The sequence below is a fragment of the Rhea americana genome, unplaced genomic scaffold (assembly GCF_003343005.1).
Source record: "Rhea americana isolate MKP2758 unplaced genomic scaffold, rheAme1 scaffold_412, whole genome shotgun sequence".
Taxonomy (NCBI): Eukaryota; Metazoa; Chordata; class Aves; order Rheiformes; family Rheidae; genus Rhea; species Rhea americana.
The window spans coordinates 190,180-212,170 of NW_028186549.1; the positions used below are offsets into that span (position 1 = coordinate 190,180).

The 21,991-nt window shown below is 46.1% G+C and overlaps 2 protein-coding genes across 3 annotated transcripts in view; one reads left to right on the forward strand and one right to left on the reverse strand.

Moving 5' to 3' along the window:
• The first annotated feature begins 93 nt into the window (after nucleotides 1-93).
• On the forward strand, nucleotides 94-9,775 carry PLEKHJ1 (pleckstrin homology domain containing J1). 2 transcript variants are annotated; one of them, XM_085314835.1, is made up of 6 exons: nucleotides 94-260; nucleotides 1,346-1,413; nucleotides 3,414-3,480; nucleotides 5,323-5,413; nucleotides 5,614-5,677; nucleotides 6,392-9,775. In XM_085314835.1, the coding sequence occupies exons 1-6, from the start codon at nucleotides 167-169 to the stop codon at nucleotides 6,455-6,457; spliced, it is 450 nt and encodes a 149-aa protein (XP_085170961.1). In that variant the 5' UTR covers nucleotides 94-166; the 3' UTR covers nucleotides 6,458-9,775. The 2 variants fall into 2 exon arrangements, with proteins under 2 accessions (XP_085170961.1, XP_085170962.1); XM_085314836.1 differs by lacking the exon at nucleotides 94-260 and adding an exon at nucleotides 371-800.
• Nucleotides 9,776-11,053: 1,278 nt separating this feature from the next.
• DOT1L (DOT1 like histone lysine methyltransferase) overlaps nucleotides 11,054-21,991 on the reverse strand; it is a 59,296-nt gene continuing 48,358 nt past the window's right edge. Inside the window, exons 28-29 of the mRNA XM_085314818.1 lie at nucleotides 21,178-21,802; nucleotides 11,054-18,923 (exon numbers count right to left, since the gene is read on the reverse strand). Of these exons, the coding sequence (XP_085170944.1) occupies nucleotides 21,213-21,802 (590 nt within the window). The 3' untranslated portion in view covers nucleotides 11,054-18,923; nucleotides 21,178-21,212. The remainder of the gene's footprint in view (nucleotides 18,924-21,177; nucleotides 21,803-21,991) is intronic.

A 21,991-nucleotide genomic window follows, 5' to 3' on the forward strand; every position in this document is an offset into this window, starting at 1 on the left:
CCGGCCCGCGCCCCGCGCCGCGCATGCGCCTCGCCCCCGCTGCGGCGCGCGCCTTCCGGCGCCGTGGGAGCGCTTCCGGGGCGGGGTGGGAGCGGTTCCGGGTCGCGGCCGAGGCCGAGGGGGGGCGGCGCTGGCCGGCGGCCGCCGAGGGCGGCGGCACCTCGCCATGCGCTACAACGAGCGGGAGCTGCTCTGCCTGGCCCGGCAGCCGGCCGAGAAGGCGGCCGAGATCCTCATGCGGGTGCCCAAGAAGGGGAGCGGTGAGGGGGGCCGGGGCCGGGGCCGGGGCCGGGCGGAGACACTGGGGTGGGAGGGACTGTGGGGAAAGACGGGACCGGACTGGGAGTACTGGGGGGAAGGGCGAGGGCCAGACTGGGATTACTGGGTGTAGGTCAGGGGCTGGACTAGGAGCACAGGTGTAGGACAGGAGCTGGACTGGGAGTACTGGGTGTAGGACAAGGGCTGGACTGGGGGTATGTGGGGACAGGACAGCGGCAGGACTAGAGCAGAACTGGGAGTACTGGGAGCCTGGACTGGAGGTAGGCCTGGGGTGTAAGACTGGGGAACAGGAAGGAGGATCTTGGGCCTGGACTGGGAGTGCAGCATCAGGGCAGGGCTGTGTGCTGGGCTGGAGAGGCTCGGGCTGCGGGGGAGGTACTGGGACAGGACTGGAGGTACTGGGGTGAAGCGTGGCTTGCAGAGGCCGTGAGATTGGGGCTCGGTGATAGGAGGAAGAAGCTGGCTGGAGGGATATGCAGACACAGAGATGTGGAGGGATTTAAGAGGCACCGAGGTGGAAGGTAAATAGGAGCTTTTCTCTCTCCCAGCACCTTGAGTGCGCCAGTCAAAATAGGCAGCTCTTCGCTGAAATGCTCCAGCAATATTCCTTTCAAACCAGCACTGAAATATTTTTGTTAAATCAATGCTSTTGCTCAGAGCTTTTCCTTTTCCTGAGGATCCTGACGAGCTTTGTCCCTGACTTTCTTGCTGGTGGTTCCATGCAGAGGTGGCACGTGCAGGAGGCTGTTACGTGTATTGCTGACACCATGCTTTGAGATCTGTCCAGCGAGAAGGTGTTAGGGTTTTCGTTACAGTACGGCCAAGAGCAGGCCATTGGGATAAATTGAGACGGTGCATTTCCTGAGTGGGGCGAGCAGCATTTAGGCTTGGATGTGCCTTGGTATGTGGCAAAGGTTTAAATTAAAACGGAGCTTCCCCGTAGGCTTGGCTGAATCGGCGTGATGCTAGCAAAGATGGAATGCGCTTCTCTTTTCCTTTCCGTTGCCAGCTGGCTCACACGCTTCATCCCACAGACTTGCCACCTGAATGCTCTTTTTCTTTGCAGTGTTAAAGAAACGCCTTGTGAAGCTTGTTGTCAACTTTCTGTTCTACTTCCGGACAGATGAAGCGGAGGTATGGAACCTGCTTTTTTTTTGTGTATATTAATTCCGTGTACTTTGTAAATTGGTACAGTAACAGGCAGCCATAGCTAGAACAGAGTGCCCATATTTGCTATTTTATCAAAACAGTAAAAGCTCCTAGGGGTGAGAAGAAATCACTGCCATCTAGCCACACGCATCCAGATACTGTTAGGATGCATCTGGAATGAATCCTTTAAACAGAACCATTGCCCCAAACTGCAAAAGATGGAATCTGTAATGTTTAGTTGTAGCACTGTAGCTTTTTGTGTTAAACTGTGAGAGGAAGTTTATGTTATGCTCTCCTGGGAAAAGAATTAGCATTGTTTCTTCTTTTCTACACCAGGAATATTGCTTACTGTATGTAAGAAGAAATTTGCGTGGCTATTCTTTGTTAATATTATTATTTTTGGCATGCAGAGGCCTGTGGTAGGCCTTAGGACTATAGGAGAATGAGGGATGGGACATCTGGGTTCTGTTTCTGGTTTTGCCACTGCAGAAATATTATAGTGTTTTGCTGAATTCCTTGATAACTGCTAAAGATTGTGTATCTGAAAAATGAATATAAAAGGAATCTTTATAGCGTGTGTGAAGAAAGGTGCTGTGTGTGTGCTGGCAAGAGGTATTACAACTTAATTAACTGAAAAGCATTTTGTGGCATTTTTAGACTGTGTCTGTTATAAAATTTAACCCTGATAATGGCTGTGCTCTTATTTTAAGACATTTCTTTTCTCCTGCCTACTGAACTGCAGTCACTAATCAGTTTTCTACTGAAGCTGCAATCACATTGCTCTAGGTATGGCCAAAAGCTGAGCAATCATTCTCGTGTATGTGTATGTATAAAGATTCATCTGTAACGCCCATGTGAACGTTCCGTTATGAGCCTTTGAGGATGCTCCTTACAGCACGTCTCCTTTACTGTAACCCAGAGCTAGCTTTGCTGTTTTCTGTTCTGACARTCATTATTTTTAAGCACTCTTGTGGGTTTTGATGGAAGGCAGATGATGTTTTTGAATGGATCAAAAATAAWTTGGCAGGTGATTAGTTCTAAAGTAAAAATATCATGCCAGAAATATAAATTAAAACGTATTTTTCAGTATCATCTTTGCTGCTTTATTTGTCTCTTGCATTTTGTTTAGGTTGGACAAAAGAATTCACTTGTGGCTTGCTTTTGTTTATGGCTTATATCACTCCTTGGTTTTCATGTCCTTGCTCAGTGTGCACGGGGTGGCAAATAGTACCTACTATTTGTCTGTTTATCCTGAACTGTCCTAGTTCATCAACGCACTGTTCTTAGCCTCTTGTGAAGCTTTGTGTCCGGCCTTACAAAGTTAAATGTGGAATTGCATTAGTCTTTCTATGTGCCATGTGAAATATTTCATCTTAATTTGATCTGTTGAGCTAGAGAGTAAACTGTGCCACTGTCTGTGCATCACAGAAGTGAATGCTAACCCCCAGACTGAATCTGAAGAAGCAGAAACACAGCGTTAAAAATAAGGCTAGTACAATGAAGCATGTCAGCAGACATAACCAGGCTGCTTAAAAGAATGCTGAACATTCATTTAATTCTGGACTAAATTACCTTAAAGGTGGTATGAAGTTTTGAAAGGCAATGACAAAATTATGTGGGTTCAGAACTGTGTGAGCAATATCTGTCTCTCTCACGTGTTTCAAGCTGTCTTCACAGTTAGCTGAGCAAATCTTTTTTTACTCCGCAAAGGAATGAGGCTATGAGTGTGCACAGCAATTCCAGCATCAGCTGATGGTCAGGAACTTGCTACGCTGGCATAACTTGGGTGGTTTGGATTTTCTGTTTATACTGCAGTTAGCGCAGAATATGCAAAGATATTCTGGAAATATATTTTCTCTGATAAGTTTCCCCTGTAACTACTCCTGGGTAAAAATGAATCTGGTCACTGTCACCCCTGGTGATCCACATCTGTAGCACTGGCTGGACAATGTGCGTTTAAACCCTCTCTCTTGGTCTTTTTCCAGCCCATCGGAGCTCTGCTGCTGGAGCACTGCAGAATCACCAAAGAGGAAGAGAACGTCTTCTCAATCAGTGAGTTCTGCATATGGATTCCTTTAGCTTTTCCCTTATGCAATTAAAAATACTATGTAAAAGGAAATATTTTGCTACTTAGTTCTTGTTTTTCCCTGTGTTTTTCCCAGGGGTTTCTCAGCCCCTGTCTTCATCAGCTGCCAGTTATTACTGTGATTTTGCCGTGCTCCATTCCTGAGGCAGTGGTATTTCATTGCTGGCCGAAATCGTATGTCTGTGATTTGCACAGCTGCATGTGAGGAAAGAAGCTGTAAAAACACACTGGCTGTGGCTCAGTGCTTGTGGAAATCCCTCTCTAGGAGGATTTGGTATTGACAGATTGCTGCTTCTGTGCTATTACATTTTATCAAAAAAAAAGTGAGCCTCAGATAAACCATCTGTCGGGCTAATCTAGCACCAGTCCTCCCGCCACAGTGTTTGTCCTTGTGTTGATAGCCATGACTCCAGCTGGCTCACGGTGTGTCGTCCTTTGTAAGCAGCCTTTCATCCAACAACTAATCATTGTGCAAGAGGTATGTGGCAAAAATAACAGGATGTTTCTCCAAGGCCATCCCCATATCTTTTTGGCCTGGCTGTCAGGCACAGCTGCTTTTTTGTGCAGAGCCTTGTCTTCTCTTCCAGCCGGGAGGGACCGTGTTCTCACTGCCTCCAAAGGATCCTTGAAACAGCCTGAGCTTACCAGCCTGTCTAGGCACCACACTCTGAATTACCAGGACTTTGGGACTGTCAGGAGCCCTGGTAAATCAGGCTTCCTGAGAAAGGTGTTAGAAGTGATGACACTTGGAGTCTGGTTGTGTCCCTGTACAGCMGCCCTGAGGGGAGTGATGCAGTCTGACCCAGTTACTTCTCAGCAGCAACCTAGATTTCTCTGACTTGTGTACTAAAGTGCAAATCTTTGGGAACAACATAATTAATTAGATGTCGATGTCCTGATTCTGTCTTGATAAAGAACTACACATTAGCACAGGGACTTATTTTCCACTGTGCACAGTACCAAATTCCCAAAGCTTCAAGCAAAGACAGGTCAGTGCCTTCTCTGAGTGTGATTTAATTCCTCAGATAGATGCCCTTTGCATATATCAAAATCATTTCCTCTGAGCCATTTTCCATTTTGGTTACCAAATCTCTGGTGACTGCTTGCAAGGAGGCTGAGGGAATTTTAGTCCTGAATCTGGCCATGTTCATCCAGATTCAATTCCTAGTTGTCACTCTCAGTTTGAGAAGTTGTTCTTTCCTCTCTGAAGTCGCTGGCTGCTATAAGCTGACAGACACTGTAGGCAGCTGCTCCAGGCCACCTGGGAGACGCTGCACAGAAGTGCCTCTGGAGTTAGTGTCGCATTTTTTTTTCCGGGCAAGAAGAATATAAAGGGATTGTAGCAGTACAAGGTACTCTAGGTATCCAAGGCACTTCTGGGCCACCATCCCTTCTGTACTGCTTTAGTATAGCTGTATGAGGAAGGACATTTATGTATAAGCAGCCAAGCAGGGGAGGGATTGGGGCAGCTACTCAGCTGTAGCAACTTGTCTGCTTTTTCCAGTGCCTCATAACAGKTGCCCAGAGGAAACCGGTACCTGAGCTGGACTTTGAGTGCGTAGAAGCAAGCTTGGCTGGGTCTTTGCCCTTAGAGGACAAGGAGCGAGTGTGATCCCAGGCYGTCCAGGGAAACCTAGAGGGGACAGCCACACCAGAAAGAGGCCTGGGTTACCAGCTTGTTCACAGGCCATCTTAGATGAACAGAAGTGCTAACCACAGCCTGACACAGTCTGACAGTGCTCCAGAGACAGTGGAGTGCAGGTGACTCTGCCAGGACTTTTCTTACTCCTTTTCCTTATCCTTGGTAGGTTTCATTGAGGAGCCGGAGAGGAAATACTGTTTTGAATGTGACAGTGAAGAGCAGTGTCAGGAGTGGATCGAGGCACTCAAGCGAGCCAGGTAGGCTGGGCACTACAGCAAGGTCTGTACTGTGCAGCCTTGTGCTGTTTGTATTCTGGGACTGGCTTGTGGTGAACTCGRGGAGGAAAGTGGTTGTCTCCTCCCAAGCAGGCTTCCCTTCAGCTCTAAATAGCATCTGAAACTTCCCCACATCCTTTTCTGCTCATCCTGCTGCTGCATGGTCTGTTCCTGTCTTACAGCTATGAATTCATGAGGAGGAGCTTGATTTTCTACCGGAATGAGATCCAGAAAATGACAGGGAAGGTGAGTACTTCGCAATTGGCTTTTGAGATGCTGGCCTGGACGGGGGGGCTGGTGATCTCAGATGTTGCTGCCACCTGTCCTACACAAAGTTGTTTGCCACTCTGTGTAGGAAAGAGGTCCCTTAATAARTCTATTCTTGAAGGTATAATCTGAACAGCCCGTCAAGCTCAGTGACCTGAGAGTCTTCCTCTGCTGGGGAAGATGCAGTTTGCATCCAGCTGGGACACGTGCATGAGGCTCTCGGAGYGTAGTGCTCGGCTCAAGCCCGTGTATGTTCTATGCGCAGGGCAGAGTGGCTTCAGGTTTGCAGTCAGACAGACCTGTCCTGGCCTAGCCCTGAGTKCCACCAAGCCCCTGCAAGAGCTTCCAGGTAGACCTGGCACTGGCAAGATCAGGGTATGCTTGAGTTGAGGTGCTGCTCACACCTCTGCCAGGCTCCTTGGAGCATTCTTGCTCCTGGCAATCTTGCRGCAACAGGGGTGGCTGAGACTCAGCCATGAGCACCACGTGCCAGGATGGAATGAGTACAGCTCGTGAGTGTTAGTTTTCAGCTGTGTCCTCCCCAAGGACACACAACTGGAATTAGCACCAGCCCCTGGAGCGCTACGCTGCGAGGTGACCACATGCTGAACTGCAGCCTGGTGAAGGGACAGTCCTGCTGGTTTGCCTGCTTGTCCACATCTTGCTGATGCCCTTGATGTGTTCTTGCTGCAGGACCCCCTGGAGCAGTACGGGATCTCTGAGGAAGCCCGCTTCCAGCTGGGAACACGCAAGCAATAACCCCCCACGCTTGGGCTGAACTGGCGTCTGGCCACAGCCTTCCTCTGGAAGGGGTCAAACCCAAGCTTCCCCAGGGAGGAAGAGCAACAGTTCCCCACAGTGGTGACCAAGTGACTTTTTAATTTATTAGACAAGTAATTTAGTATGATTTTTTAAAGGGAATTCATTGCACATTCCCATTTCTGGTGCCCCTGACCTGCCCCAGTGGTGCAGGCAGCCAGAGTCTTAACTGCTCACTGCAGACCAAAACTGCGAGCTGACTGGTGGCTGCACTGACATCTCYGCAGGTGCCCCCTGCTTGCACTGCTGTAGCTGTGGGAGCAAAACAGCCACCACTCAGAGCAAGAGCAGAGGAAGCAGGGACTGAAGAGAGTCCCCAGCATCTGCTGTCCTCCAGCTTCCCTCTTCATTCCCATCCCCCTCCTGCAATGATTTACTCAGCTCTTCTGGCTCCAGCTTTTCCAGCAACCTCCAAGGGAGCTATTGAGGGTTGTTCAGCCCCTCACTGTAAGAGGATTCTCCAGCTGAYGGCATTTCTGTGCTTGCAGGGTTAACCCCGTCATGTCCTCTCCTGTTGGAAGCCATTTTTGGTGCTGAGACTTCTGCTAGCAGAGTCTGAAGGCCAGGGGAAGGTGGAGGTGGGGAGCTTGGCAAGGAGGAGTGCAAAGCCTTCCACTAGCAGGGCCCACCCTGGCAGCTCAGCCAGTGCTCCGGCTGGTGGGGAAGGGACAKCGCCTCCCCTGTGTCAGGGCAGCAGTGTCTGTGCAGTCACTAGCACCTGCCTCTGGAAGGTTCTTTTTCTTCTTGGGGCAGGTGGTGCTAATTGCTAGAGGTTTGATGAAGCTTGGCCCCAGGGCCAGCCCACACTACAGATTTTTAGCTAGGGTGCTCACACAAATGCGTGAGGAGGGARAGGCTGTTTGGCTGCAAAGCACTAGGGAAAGAGCAGTCTGAAAGCTCTGTGTCTTGTGACCTTGCTTCCCTCYGCACTACTCCAGTGGGCTAAGCTGTGCAGTTACTTTGCTTCCCAGAGAGGAAAGCCAGACAGMGAGGTTTGTAAAGAGAGGAACTGCTACGTGTGCGTTTGCTCGACGTATGCGCTTCAGGGTGTGCAGAACTGCGCTTAAGCCCAGGGAGCCTGTGACATCTGTGGATTAACACTGTTCCTTGAGCCCTTTCTGCAGYTTTTTACTCCTTTGTGAGCTTGCAGAGGGAAAGACCTGAACAACTACCCCTGCCAAGGTCACAGAGACCTACACCAGCTCTCCCCTCTGCCAGGGAATGAGTGCTGCCTTCCCTGGGACTCCTGTAAGGAAATGATAAGCATTAAGGCACACCATTTCTCCTGGGAAGCTCTGCACCTTCAGCAATCGCTATGACTGCAGGAAGGYGAACCATAGCCAGACGCAAGGGGCAGAAGGTTCCCTGCCACGCTTCCATGCGTGTGCTTCAAGAGCCCCTGCTTCCTGATCGCCGCCAGGACAGTCCCTCCAAGCCAAGACGCGGCTTGTGCAATAGCAGAGGGTGCGGCTGAGTGCTGCAGCTCACGGGAACAGAGGCCATTCCTTGCCAAAAGAAATCTGTGGAATCTCACAGGTAACATTTTCACGCAGCTGCTGACAGAAGAAGCTTCACTCATGCCTGGGGCAGGAGAATGCAGCAAGWGGCTTCCGTTAACCCTGCAGAAGCACTTGGGTTTGACCTGAGCACRGGGTTTTGCAGCTTTTATCTTCTTTCTACCTGGGAGGCAGGAAGGCTGCTGTGCAGTTAGGCAGCAYGTGCTGAGCAAGCTGGGTTAGAGCAGCCTATGCTGTGATCCAGATTTGAAGGGTAAGTTTCGAGTCTCTTGCTCTRTAATGGGGAATTAATGCAGGAAGATCAGCCTGTGCTTGCGAGCTTTAGTGGCCTGGCCTACCTTCTTTACCTCACGCTGGTACTAGGTACTAGGAGAGTGGCAGATGCCATTGATGCTTTATTTTTAACCTCAAGCCCAAGATTCTTCCTTTCTCTTCCCACATATCCCCGTTCCCTGCAGTGGTTCCAGGTGCTTGCTCCAGCCATTACCAAAATAAGCAGAGGGACAGCAGTCCTGCATAATAAACTGAGGACCTGAGAAGTTGGAGGCAGAAAGTAGGTTATTTTTGATGACAGATGGCAACTCCAGGGGAAGCAGCAATAAGGGATTAAAAGCAAGAACATATCAGAGCTTGTGCTTTAGGGAATTAAGTGTCCTCAGATGACTTTAAAGTGCGTTTTAATCTTCGTGAGCCTACTCTGCTTCACTTCAGCACAGGGACATGTTCCTGACGTGCTGGTGGGGTAGACAGCTACCTTATTTACTGTGATAATAAAAAGACTTGTCCATGTAGTCGCTATAGAGGCCTTACAGGTGATAGACGTGCTTCAGGCTCCCAGCAACAGGATAATCCGAATTGCACGGGAGCGTGTTGCGGTTCCTCGTCGGCAGTTCTGGGTGAGCAGAGCGGCCACGGGCTCCCCCATCAAAGCGGCAGGTATCATCTCGACTGTGCAGCCATCAGCATTAGCTTACCGGCGCGTGAACCAGACTGCAGAAAGGAAAGGTTTAAGTTCATTCCAGCCAGTTTCGGAGGCAGAACGTCGACATCCACACATAAGCTGAGTCAGTTCCCCAAAGTCCAGTGAGTTCTTTAATATGCCAAGTGAACCTCTCTATAAGCAAGACCCTAGGAATTTAGTCAAGACTTGATCCTCTGGAGCAAACAAGTCCAGCACTACAGCAAGGTTCACTGTTGCTGCCAGCCACCTTCAATAGCTAACACAGGTTTCTGCTGTGTGCCTTCCACTACTATCAGTAGCTTCCTCTTTGTACGAGTCTTTCAGAAGGTAGGTCTCACACCTACTGTCTTCACTGTATGTAAATTGGGCATTTTATTTAGATGTTAGGGATAGGGAACAGTTGGGTGAGCAAGACAGACTCCCAACGCTTATTTAAGAAATGACATTTCTTAAGTGAATGTAAGACAAATGCTGTGAAAAGTTATGTGGGCCTGTCGCAGGCCCAGTAACTTGGTTAGCTAGATCAACTTTGAGACTAGTGCTAGGACACTGGGTTAGGTTACAGGAGTAAGGGAAGATGGTACTTCTAGCCACTTGAGAGATCTGCATTAACTGCTGGTGATTTATAGACAAATGTTTGTTTTTCATACTCTGTTCACTATGATTTTTGTATTTCGGTGGCCTGTTCCAATGAGCATTGAGTACAGGCTCCCTGAAAGTATACTGAAGCTGTTTATCTGTTATACGATGAATGTTTCCAATAAAAATTGTTTTAATCAGTGTGGCAGTCAGAGCTGTTCTAAGACACTAGGGGTTGCTGAGGAGGGGTGGGCAGAGCGAGCTCCTGCTCCTAGGTGTGCCCCTTACTTGGCTTAGGCACTGCAGCAGGTTTCTCCCACCTGCCTTGACTGCTCCTGGCATCGAGCCTCAGCTGGGCTCTGTGCAAGCAAAGCTAGAGGAGGAGATTGCTAGCAGCAGGGATTGCCAAGGAAAGGGCAGCTGCTGCAGGAATTGGAGTAGGGTTACTCTAGAGACTGCTCCTTCAGTCCTCTTAGGAAGAGCTACATACTTCTGGAAGGAGCAGGCAGTAAGGCAGCTCAGAAGCTAGCTAGTGATTTTTCCATAAGGGGATTTTTGTCATGCTTTTTGCAAACGGAGCCAAGCTTTGCCAGTAACGCGCGACAAACATGCTGCTGCAACCTTTCTTCAACATCTAGCATCGTCTGGAGCCTTCCCAGGGAAAGGCTGTCCTTACTTCAGGAACTAGTCAAGTGTTGCAYGAGTCAGGGTCGTCATCTCGTTTTAGGGATCCCGCAGCAACATTATTGGCTTGAGAAGATTTACAACCATCACTTCTGAAGTTTTAACATGTTGCCTGACTGACTTAGCGGCAGCAAAATTACTGGCCAGAAGTGAAGAGTAAACTTCGCTAGGGTGGTTTGGTATGTTAAACCCTGTCACTTAACCCATCTTCAGCCTTGGCAAAGCTAAATGAGTTGCCCCGTTCCAGAGTCAGGGGAGGTGAGCAGGGAGTTCGGGCTGCCCCTCTCGCTCCACGAAGCTGCCGTCCAGAACGCTTAATTCTCTCTGCTCTGCCGGCCGCTGAAAGCCRTCCCCTCTGGAGGTCTATCCTGCTGAAGCAGTGAAACTCCACAACAGTACGGTGTATTAAAATACATACACTTTAATATAAAGACAAAACTTCAAAGCATYGTTTCAATTACAAATCAAGGTAAAGACACAAGAAATTAAAGTGAAGGAASGGGAGAAAAAACTAACTCTTACATTGTGGAGAATTAGAAAGGCAGGGTGGAAATATATATATTATACATACATATATACACACCAGAAGAATTCACGCTACTTCTATGGAGGAATGAAAGGAATGACAGGACAACTTACCGGTATAAAAAAACCCAAACAAACAAAAAAAAAAGATAAATTAGGGGAAGTTTGAATTTTAAATAATTCAGTTTAATAGGCTAAATTATATAAACTAATTCCTATTCACTAGGAAACATCCCATATCACTGTTCTAAGAAAATGGGTATTTTAAAAAAAATCCATTGAAAAATGGATTTTTATTAGTAGTTAAAAGTTTACTAATTAATTCCTGAGCAACAGCAACCTCAATCTACTGCTTTCCCCATCAAAGTCCCACTCAGCGAGGGCAGGCTCCCACTCCTAAAAAGTTTAATTAGAACAGAGACCTAAAGAGTTGGTTTTTAATTTGAAATTGATTGCTTAAAAGATTAATAAGTTAAAAAAAAAAAAAAAAAAANAAAAAAAAAAAAAAAAAAAAGCCAAGCAGGATGGATCAACCCATTCTATCTTCTCCTCATTAACTCCAGAAACACGACCTTTCTAAAGGATGTTTTGACTGCACCAGAAAAGGCAATCAGATGTACCTTAAAAAAAATTCACCACCACCACCAAAGGATCACAAACTTGAGAACTTCAGGGTTAGCATTTTAAAATTGTTTAAAAAAACTGATTTTCAAACTATAAAAAACCTCCCAAAGCCTCTTCAGAAAGAGGGTGGCAAGCATTAAGTAAACTGTAGGAGTATTTCCATTTTTTTCCCTTGGTTTTAAAYCCTGAAGTTCACAATAATAGCATCATTCAATCTAAATAGGTATTTATATATTTATAATGCAAAAGGATAAATAAAATATGGCACAACGAAGTTTTAAAAACTGGTAATCCAACGTTTAGTGAAAATCTGATATGCAAGCTATGGAAATGCTGGAGGAAAGGAAAGGGAAATCTTGAACGGTTAGCCATAAAACTTCAAAATATTCGTACACTGACTGTACATCTGTGCTTCAAAAAAAAAAAAATCCAATTATTGTGATCTTTCCTCAGTGCTGCAAAGATAGTTCACAAAAACACTGTCTAGTTTCTTCTCCCCAAATTGTGATTTTAAGATACGTTAATGTTGGTTTGCAGTCCACTGCATCACTTCCTTAATTGAAGAAACCATCATTTGGGGTTCTCCCAGTCCTCTTAAATGTTTCTGGCTCAGGCAAAATAATAAAAGCAGAGTTTTTGAAGACCACCTGTACTGGTTGGAAGAGTTCCCTCAAAAAAAAAAAAAAAAAAAGTCAATAATCTTCAGGTTTCCATACCCTGTATTCAAAGGTCTGATTTCAATGCAGAAAGCAAATGAACTACACGTAGGACCCTTCTCAGCCTCACATTAGCACTAGGACAAGTTACCGTGTCCTACTAAACAGCTCTTCCATGAGCTGCAGCACCTGGGATTGACGTTAGCAGTCTACAACACGATAAGGGTCCCCCGGGTCAGCGACAGGCGTGTTGTGTAAGCAGTGCTARGAGATAAAATAGCACCAGCTCCGGACCTGGCTGGGGAAGAACGGCCACGGGGAAACGCCGTTCTGCGCCTGAGCCAGGACGGGAGTCTCATCAAGAGTCTCATCGACAGCTTGAAGACAAACTCCAAGCATTAGGAGTCTCCTCTTCCAGCAACGCAGCAAAACCTCGCCTGGAGAAGACAACTGCAGACTGATAAAGCCTTAATAATTTAAGGATCCAATCCTGCAAACCTTCTGCACGGAGTGGCACTGCCCACCGGTTCAATAACTGTTTGCAAGACTTGGCTTGTTCTGCAGAGCCATCCTCCTGCCCGCCAGCTGCACCACATGTTGGGATCAGTGCTACAACCTGCCCCAGTGACTCCCTTCTGCAGGAGTACTACACAGGCACAGCTCCCAAGGGCCCTGTGAGCTAGTTACGTATCCACAGAAGTCGCAAAGAGCTGGGCCCTCCACATAAACCCAGAGAAGATGAAAGCACAAGCTGGCCTTCAAATTGCTCACAGTGACTCACAAAAAACTAATCACTTGAGCAAGAGCTAAGTCTACCCAGCTGCAGATACCAGCTCTGCACCAGGTGATGCTCTCTCCTGCAATCGTTCAGCTTTTCCTATGCTCGGATTCTCTTCCCAGTGGGGGAAAAAGAAAAAAAAAAAAAAGAACAACAGGTGGTGGGAGCAGGTGCTGCTTTCTGAATACACAATCCGAGCAAGAATCAAACCACAGAGGCCCCAGAGGCAAGGCCAAGCTGCAGGTCCGCGCAGCGCCTGCCTTGCCAACGCTTCCCGTTCTAGTCTCCGCTGCTTTCAATATGCACGAGTGCAAAAATAAAAGCAAGCTAGGCAGATCTGGGTTACATTCGTTTCCTTCCCACTCACGCCCTTCTACTTTCTGAGGCAAAGYGATGATCCCCGATACGTCTGTTCAGATTTCTGCAGTACTGACAAAATGTTATTGCACTCTAGTAACAGCAAATACTTCTCAAAAGAAAACTCTCGCCCACAAGCAGGGTAAAGGCACACAATTACACATCTAGCCGCAGAGCTGACCACGCTGTCAACACAGAACAGCCGCGGTCAAGCAATATGGAAGCAATGCTTGATTTTGAAACAGTTGAGTTGGAGATGCAAGGGAAGAGCTTAAAGCAARCCTGAAACCCATCTGCTCAGCAGATTTCAAACGAAGAAGTTAGTTGCCCACATATTCAATTTGATTAAAAAGAATTTAAAAAGCTAATAAAAACATTTTGACTTGCGATTGCACAACAAGCGTGAAAAATAGTTGTGCAGATGTCAGGCTGAAGAGTGACAAGGCACGRGGGTTATCCACAGAACCAAGGACTAGCAGCGTCTCTTCAGGACAGAGTCATCCCTCGGGTTTCCCCACGCGTGGGACTCCAGGTGACAGTGCAGTTGCAGATTGAGACCYGGTAAGCTCATCTCCCCTGCCATGCCCATGTCTACAGCAAGTCTTAGCACAGATAGAAAACCCAGACTARGCCCAAACCCAGAGACTATTCTAACCTCACAGGATGGCAGGGTGAGAACAAACCGTGTGCTACAAGAGAAAGCAGCTAGCCCCATAAGGAAGGAAGGAAGACGGAAGCATCAGAAAAGACTTCTAGTTTGCCTCGCCAAGGAAGCAGTAGTTCCCACTGTTTACAGAAGACACCAGCAGGAAACTGCACTCTAAAATCTGTATCTAAAGTACACCTAGGATGCTCTGTACTCCCCGTTGCTGGCAGTTTCCTCACAAGCCACTTTCCCTTCACCTCTCTCACTGCATCCGCAACCTGAACTAAGAGGAGTCAAGCTGCTTCCTACCACTAGTGATTGTCCACAGAATCATTTGCACCTTTCCCCAAGAAAACTGTCTTGTTTGCACCAAAACAACAGGTAATGCAGGTGCCATCTGACTTCCCAAAGACCTTGCAAACCACCGAGGTTTCAGTAGCAACCCAAATCTATACCCTCTAGCAATCTCTCTTCACTTTCTCCCTCAGCTACACAGAGCAAAGCAATCTCACTTCGGAGTGCCCCACACTCCCTTGGCTAACGGAAGGATTGTTGCTGAATGACTAATCTACAGCAAACAGCAAGTTTAAGCTCCGTGCTTTTGGAGCGCTCCCAGCACATCACAGCTTCAGAGCACAGTGGGTCTCAGTGGACTGGAAACGGCGAAGGAAAGCCAGAGGTAGCAAATCACCAAAAAAGGAAGAGAGTGCAACGCTTGTTCCCTAAGCCTGACATTTAGCAGCAGGGCACAGGTTTAGCTCAGCACAACATTTAGGAAGTTTTTTTTTTTTTTTTTTTTTTTTTGGCAACATACACGCTACAAGATATATTTTAACTTCCTGATGAGTCCCTTGCTGGCAGCAGCAACATGGATGAAAAGGAACATTTGTGACAGCCATGAAGTGACTGGACTCAGGGCAGGAAGCCGTAACACAGAAAGAATTCGTTCTGAAGCTCACTTTTTGGCTTTGATTACTCAAAAGCATCTCCAATTATTGAAAACAGGTTTCAGATCTCTGGCACCGCACTCAGACATTAAGGTCACAAAGGTTTTATTCTTGTGGTCATATGGATTGGAGCTTTTATTATTCATCTCCTAATACCTCCAAGAGCTATTCCTTCAGCAATCCTTAAGACAGACAAGTCTCCTCCCCATAYTGCAGACAGCAGGGCTCAGATTCAAAACAAACTGAACTTGCCCAAGATTATGGCTAACAGGCAAAGGATGCATGGAGCGGAGAAGAGGAAGACTCTTAAATCCCTCAGCAACCTCAGTGACTTAACCCAATTGAAGCAGTATTAAGACACCAATCCAAAATCTTCACATAGAAGCACCAGGTTCCCAAAGAGATGTAGCACTAGGCAAGGTAGGGGTATTCCTGACCATAGGCACACAGGATCCCAGAGCCTGGCTTCCCGTATCGCGGTCTTACTACAAGCATTAGCTTATCAGACTCCTGGAAGCTGACCTCAGGTGAGGTTCCTAGGAAGATTTAGCCAAAGACTTCCACACAAGCAAAATGCATTTACGAAAGGACACGAAAAGCTGAATGTGCCAACGGCACCTGGCATGGGTAGAAGCCACTGGCACAGGCAGAGCAGCTCTGGAAGGCTGCAGTGCAGGCTACTGCGACTGCAAATTTCAGGTCACTGAAAATTACAGTACTAAGGTGATCAAGAGGTAGATGAAGGCCTAGCCTCCACAGATCACAGGAGGTTAAAGCAGGTGTCCAATATTCTGGGCTGCCAACAGACAGAATCCCTTTCGAGCACTTCCCTGACCATGCTTTTGTTCCTGGGTCAGGACCACATAGAGTTATGCTCAGCCGGTTTCCTTTGGTTTTCCCAGATGATGRTGACTGGAGAGCTGAGTCTCAAATGCTAGTTAGCTAAAAATACCTAGTTAGTGCATGTCTGTCTAGCTAGAGCCAGCAGGCTTCCTTACATTACAGGTGTCAGAAGACGGCTTGTGAAGAGTCCTGCACAGACACCACTGACAGACCATCACCTTGCCAAAGCAGTCAGCACCTCCAACCTTGCACACAGAGCAAAGAGCAACCCTTTCCTGCAGACGACACTGAGGGAAAGAGGCATTTTGCATTTCCACAAGGAGAATATGCACTGGGGGTCAAATCTTAAAAGTTCCTTGCCTAGGGCCTTTGCTCAGAAGGCTCTGTCAATTCCGATTTCTCTGGAGACATCGACCTTTGAAAAGCTGTGAGCCTCAGGGGCAAAGCAAGTCATGCCACACAAGGAGGATGTGCTCACCCTCTTCAGCTGAAAAGAAGCACTAAGAGTCAGCTGGATGATATATGCATCAGGTAGAATATTTAAAGGTTAGAAAGTACACTAGGTGAATTAGACTTCTCCAAATTCCCCTTCTCCACAAAAAGTAGCATCCTTCCTCTTGGTACCTTGCGAGGTGAACACAGGCAAGATCTCCCTCACAGAAGCAGTCACAGCGACTGAACTCTCTTGCTCGATGTCTTTAGTGGTTTGAGAAGAAGAGARGCCAAGAGGTCTAAGCAGCACTGCATCTTGGTCCCCTTTCAGAAAAGTGATCAGGTGAAAACAGTCATTGAAAGCTGCTTCTTCTATTTCCTCCTACTCTCACATTAGGGATATAAAATAGGTGACAAATGTAATTAAGGCTACAGGCCTTCCAGCAATTGCTCACGCACAACCTATCATTTTGAAGTCTTCCAGAGACCTGAGCACTTTGCCTTTCACTGGGAAGGATGCTAAGGCAGCTCTGCAACTTTCAGTTACCCAGGGATCTGGATCAAGCTGGAGTTGCCCAAATCCCARCTGCATAATATCTGGATTACATTGCGTTCCTGGATTCCAGGACATAAACTGGGTATGGCTTCTACTAGAAGCTACTGGATGYTTCTCAGCTATCACCCTCTAAGCATCTTTCCCCTTTCCAGGGTTTCATCTTGCTATTAATCACTCAGCAGGGTGCACCGCTGTCAACTCCTCTCCCACATGCAAAGCAGAAAACAGCTCCAAACGTCCCTAACTTCCAGGGATGTAAACCCCTTCTCTTTCCACTGAATAAGGAGGCAAAGCTAGGTCAACTGTTTCTGCACACAAAGACTGCCTATGGAAGAAACTCTTAGGAATCAACAAAAATAACTGCACTTTGTTCTAAATCTCTACTAGATTGCCAGAGGTGAGAGAAAGGGGCCGAGAAAGGGGCCCTGCTGAAGTCTGTAGGGAGCAGGAGTTCTTAACATACCTCTTCCCCCATCGCTCTTCTAAATGCAACCAGCACTGCATTCACAACCACGCCTGCCAAACCCAGAAAAGACAGCAGGAGAGAGCACACGAGGCTGGAATTATCTTGTCTACTCTGAATACAAAGGCAGGAATTAAACAACTAATTCATTAAGCCCAGCTTTTTGTGACCACAGGAAACTCCATCAGGTGCCTGGTAAGGCAGGGCTCAAATCCAAGGTGATGCTTGTTTGCTGGAGGTCTGAGACTCATCAGGGAGTCTAGCAACCTAGAACGGATTTAAGGACAGCGAGTGCCTCTGACACAGAGTGATCAATACTGCCCCTCCGAGTGCCTGGGCTAACAGGCAGATGTTTCCCAAAGCCTCTACGTGTTTTTACTCTAGTCATTTTGCTGTTGCAGTTCCCCTTCTTTTACTGTATTTTCCTTTATTTGTGCTTGGTCCAGTCTGAACTACGGACCAAGGTGATTTCTACATAATAGATCATCCTTCTCCGCATTTTGTGCACTTGAATAAATAAGTTTTTACAAGTTTACTGTGCATTGTACAATCTAAAAATAAATGAAATAAAGTATATGAAATTTATAAATTTTCATCACATCTCTATAAAATACAGCCACTGCTCAGAGTGGCACTTTCTGTACACAGAACACGAAGTCACAATACAATTAAGTGCACCAGTTTGATAGTGTGGCAGCACATTAAGTTAGATTGTGGTGTTTTTGTGAACTACCATTTAGACCTACTTAAAGCAAAGAAATACAAAAGCAAAATGCACTTAGTCAATAAATGTACACGGCTAAGTCATTTCTGAATCAAGTATCAAAACCCTACTAACAAAATACATTGTACTTAGAACAAAAACAACAAGCTGAGAAAATATGCTACCTGCACCAGTACAGAAGCACGATTTTCAGTCTTCCTAATGTTGTTAAAAAGGGCCTGACCAATACCAGTGATTATGCACCCTGTCCATATGCCAATAACATCCCAAAACAAAGTTACCAGACTAGCTACCAAAATTCACAGTGACTTGAGTGCCACCAGCAACTGCAAATGGCCAGTGAAGTAGTTCGAATGGGGCAGGACTTGAATTTCTTCTGTTCAAACTGTGCCTGAATTGGCTGAGCTTCCCTGGGTCAAGCCAGGTAATGTAGCTGCCATTCCAGAGGGGAGTATTGAGTTCTTGTTTGTAATGAACACAATTAAAAACCACCCAGTTAACAGAGCGCCTGGCTCAGTTCAAATTAAAACATTAAATCAAAAGACTATCGTTCCCTATAGTTCACACTGCTGCAAACCAAGTGGATTTTGGTATATGAACAGAGTAAGCTGAATAAATAAAATGCAGACCTTTCTGAGAACTGGGTTTGGCATTGGTCAACCCTCCAATTTCAGCACCAAGGGTTCAAACTAGAGGCACAGTTCTGACGGATGAAATAGCACCGAGAGGAGGCTCTTTATATCTCTGCTGGTGTGCCAGTCCTTTATTRTTCAGAGAATTTAATAATAAGCTGTATTTATGACTCTAGGTGGAATAAAATAAGTCAAAATTGTTTTCACTTTATAAAAAGATAAATACTTTATCTAAACTATCAACAATACAAACTGGAGCTTTAAGCATTTCTTTTGCCTTTTTTTTTTTTTTCTGTTTTACTCCGATTCACAGTAAATGTTTTCTCTGTTGTTTAGGTCTTTTTGTGTTTTTGTTTTGTCCAGTAGTAAGAGTAGAAACCCCTGCACAGGCCAGGTGAGCACCTTTCAGTGGAAGCCGAGTGAAGTTGGTCCACGTTGTCCTTGCATAGGTCACATTGGGTTGAGGTAGAAATCCTAGTTACCTGCACAACAGGAGGAGAGGAAGAGACTCATCTAAATAAGAGACAAAATCTACTATGTTAGATGCGATAATCATGTCTATATTGTTCTGAAACCTGTTAACCAGTGGAGGAGAAATGATTCTTTCCTTGACCCATCTGCAATTAGACATAAAGATGCCTCCAAGTGCAATACACAGCCCCTCTTGGCTTCTGCCATTTTTAAAGCTTTCTGACAGTATAATTGTATTAAACTCACGTGACTGACCTCAAAGATTAGCAAAATTTGTTCTTGCATTCAGTACTTCAGCTTTTCTAACACATACTGATCTGCTTTGTGTTGAGTTGTTGAGTTTTTTTTTTTTTTTTTTTTTAATTACCTTGGGGAGGGTCATCATCCAGATTCAGAAACATTAGGAGAAACAAAATAGATTATTTTAGCTCCCAGTTCCAGATTTCAACCTCAAGTTCAGCAAGGTCTTTGAATATAAGCATTCATATAAAAGTTAACGAAATTGCTCAAATATTTGACCCACGTTTGAGAACTATACTGAGCTGGACCACAACTATGGTGCATCTATGTTACACATCATCTGCTGGGGCATCCTTTGCTCCAGTCTAGTTTTTGTCATCCAGCTACCCATCTCTGTACTTGACTTTTGCTCTTTGTCTATCTTGTTCAGGAGCTTTTTCTGACAGAACTGTCATCCACAATCACATGGAGTCTAGCATAACAGGACTCCAATTTCCTGTAAGGCAACTGCTTCAACAGAAGACTTCCAAACTGTTCTCATCTGAGTCACGCACATATACAAAACCCAAAGCCTAAACCTCCTCACCCCATCTCCCCAGCTCTTATTTCCAKCTAGGGTCCTTCAAACCTATTGAGCAACCAGCATGCTATTCCACATTACACCGTTAGTTCCTGCTAAAGCACAAGGGCAACATTATTGAACTGCTACTAACATCACTTTCTGGTATATGAATGTTGAGGTAATACTTACCTGCCTCACAAAAGCCTAAGTGAGGATTTTTCAAGTATGTGGAACAGTTTGGTGATGAAAACACTATACGCAATGCACAGTCAAAAGAATCTCTCAGGTAGATTGTAGTTGAGTCAAATGTTTTATAAGCAGCAAAGAGTATTCAATCATATACTGTATGTAACTTTGGTATCAATGAACAGCAACAATATCAAAGACCTACAAGAAAGCACGGAGCAAGCTCTGGGGCCTAACATACTCATTTAACTTTGCAATCACGAGTTACAGCATAATGCCATAGAGTATTTTCATAACGACAGTACCCAACTCTGTGCTGGTACACTTTGTTCTGCAATTGCTCTGAAAGGCATTCAAATACTTAAGTAAACACACATACTCTCCCGAGATCTTCCTCTCTTCTATGGCCTCTGCCTTCAGTAAGACTGGACTACAGTTAACCCTGCATGTTCCCTATCTTCTCATTCACAGTCTAACCAGTAAGTTAGTGATTGCCAAAGTGAGCATAAATAGAGCATCCGATGGAGTCTGTTGCCGTTAGCCCTATCACAAAGTCCAGTAAAGCTGCAGTGCACAGATAATGAGGCCTTCCTGGTTTATTCTTATCCAGCCCAACATAACCCTTCTTTGCTACCTGTGATTATATGAGGCGCCATCGTAACTGCTTTTGCTCCTTCATTTTGCAGTGGTGCAAGGGATATATTAATTGCAATGCAAGATCAGTGCATTTGCATTCCAAGATAAAACTGCAGCTTGTAATCTGGAGATATTTTGAGTATTTAGAGCAGCTCTTGTTGACTGACACTACAAGAACAAGACCACATCGCCACATACAGTCACAAAGCAGCGCCTTGACACGTCCTAATGCTATGGAAACACAGACTTATGGGAGATGCAAGTTAGTGTCGGAGGGCAACGGAAGGGGGAATCAGAGTAAGCAACAACCACTTCCAGTATCTGTATAAAAACATACTTAAAAAATAGGCATTTCCTCCTGATTTTGGATCATCACAAAAAACATTTTCAAGAAGTGATCCCAACCTGAACATAATCCTAATGTCAGATGAGACAGATCAGAGTAACCATAGTGAGCACTCCGTGTCGAGAAATCCTGACTCCCAAACAAGAAGCATTAAGACTCTCCATCCTCTGCCGTAAGATTGCTTCCCCCATTTTAGAGCTCTTTCACAGAGCCCATTCCCACCCTATCTCTGCAAAGGAAGAAGCATCATTCAGTATCTTGTATAAAACTCCTGATTTTTTTTCTCTAGCCTTACCTTACAAAATAAGAACTGTTAGCTAAGCAAGCTCTTTATCGTGGCTTAACCCCAGAAAGGTGCGAAGCATAAGGAGACTGCATGCCAAGTGTAACCCACATAGCGGACGTGCCAGCTGCGTTGGACTGCGTGATCATTGGCGCGGTTTGTGCCAGCGCCAAACGGGGCAGAGGCGGGTGATGGACTGTAAAGGAGGGGCGGGAAGTTTTGTGCTGGAGAGAAGCTAGCTTAATAGACAAAGAAGCATTAGCAGATTGGACAGAAGCAGCAGAAGAGGATGGCAAAAAAGCTTCGCCAGGTGGGATGGACGGCAGGTTCTGCAGAAGCGGAGGTTCAGAGTTAGAAGCAAGTAATGGAGGAGGTGGGGGTAATGAGACGTTAGGAGGAGGTGGAGGGGAATGAAAAACAGATTGCACTGGCGCTCTGTTGAGGTGCTGAGCAGATCTATTCTCACTAGATGTTACTAAATTAGAGGAGGGGGATGGGAAGGATGAGGATGAGGTGCTGGCAACAGCCTGCAGAGGGTTTAAGCTTAGCACTGTGCTGCTAGAGACAGCACTGCTGCTGAAACTGGCTCCAAATTGATGAGGAGAGGAGGCAGAAGGCACCGCATGGTTAAAAATACCTGCAAACAGGAGAGAAAAACTCAGCTTCAACAGACGGGCTTTGTACAGTCTCAAGTGACAAGAGAAACAAAACAAAACAAAAAAGCAAAATCATAGTAGTTACAGCCCCATACAAAAATATGCAGCATGAGATAGCAGCAAGCAATGAGAGATAATGGTGCAGGCCAGGAGGTACAAAAGATTTCACT

Excerpts from the sequence above, each read along its gene's own strand:
- PLEKHJ1 (XM_085314835.1), top strand. The coding sequence starts at position 167 with ATGCGCTACAACGAGCGGGAGCTGCTCTGCCTGGCCCGGCAGCCGGCC. Across the intron at positions 1,414-3,413 it reads TCCGGACAGATGAAGCGGAG|CCCATCGGAGCTCTGCTGCT; the intron begins GTATGGAACCTG and ends GTCTTTTTCCAG. Across the intron at positions 5,414-5,613 it reads GAGGCACTCAAGCGAGCCAG|CTATGAATTCATGAGGAGGA; the intron begins GTAGGCTGGGCA and ends CCTGTCTTACAG.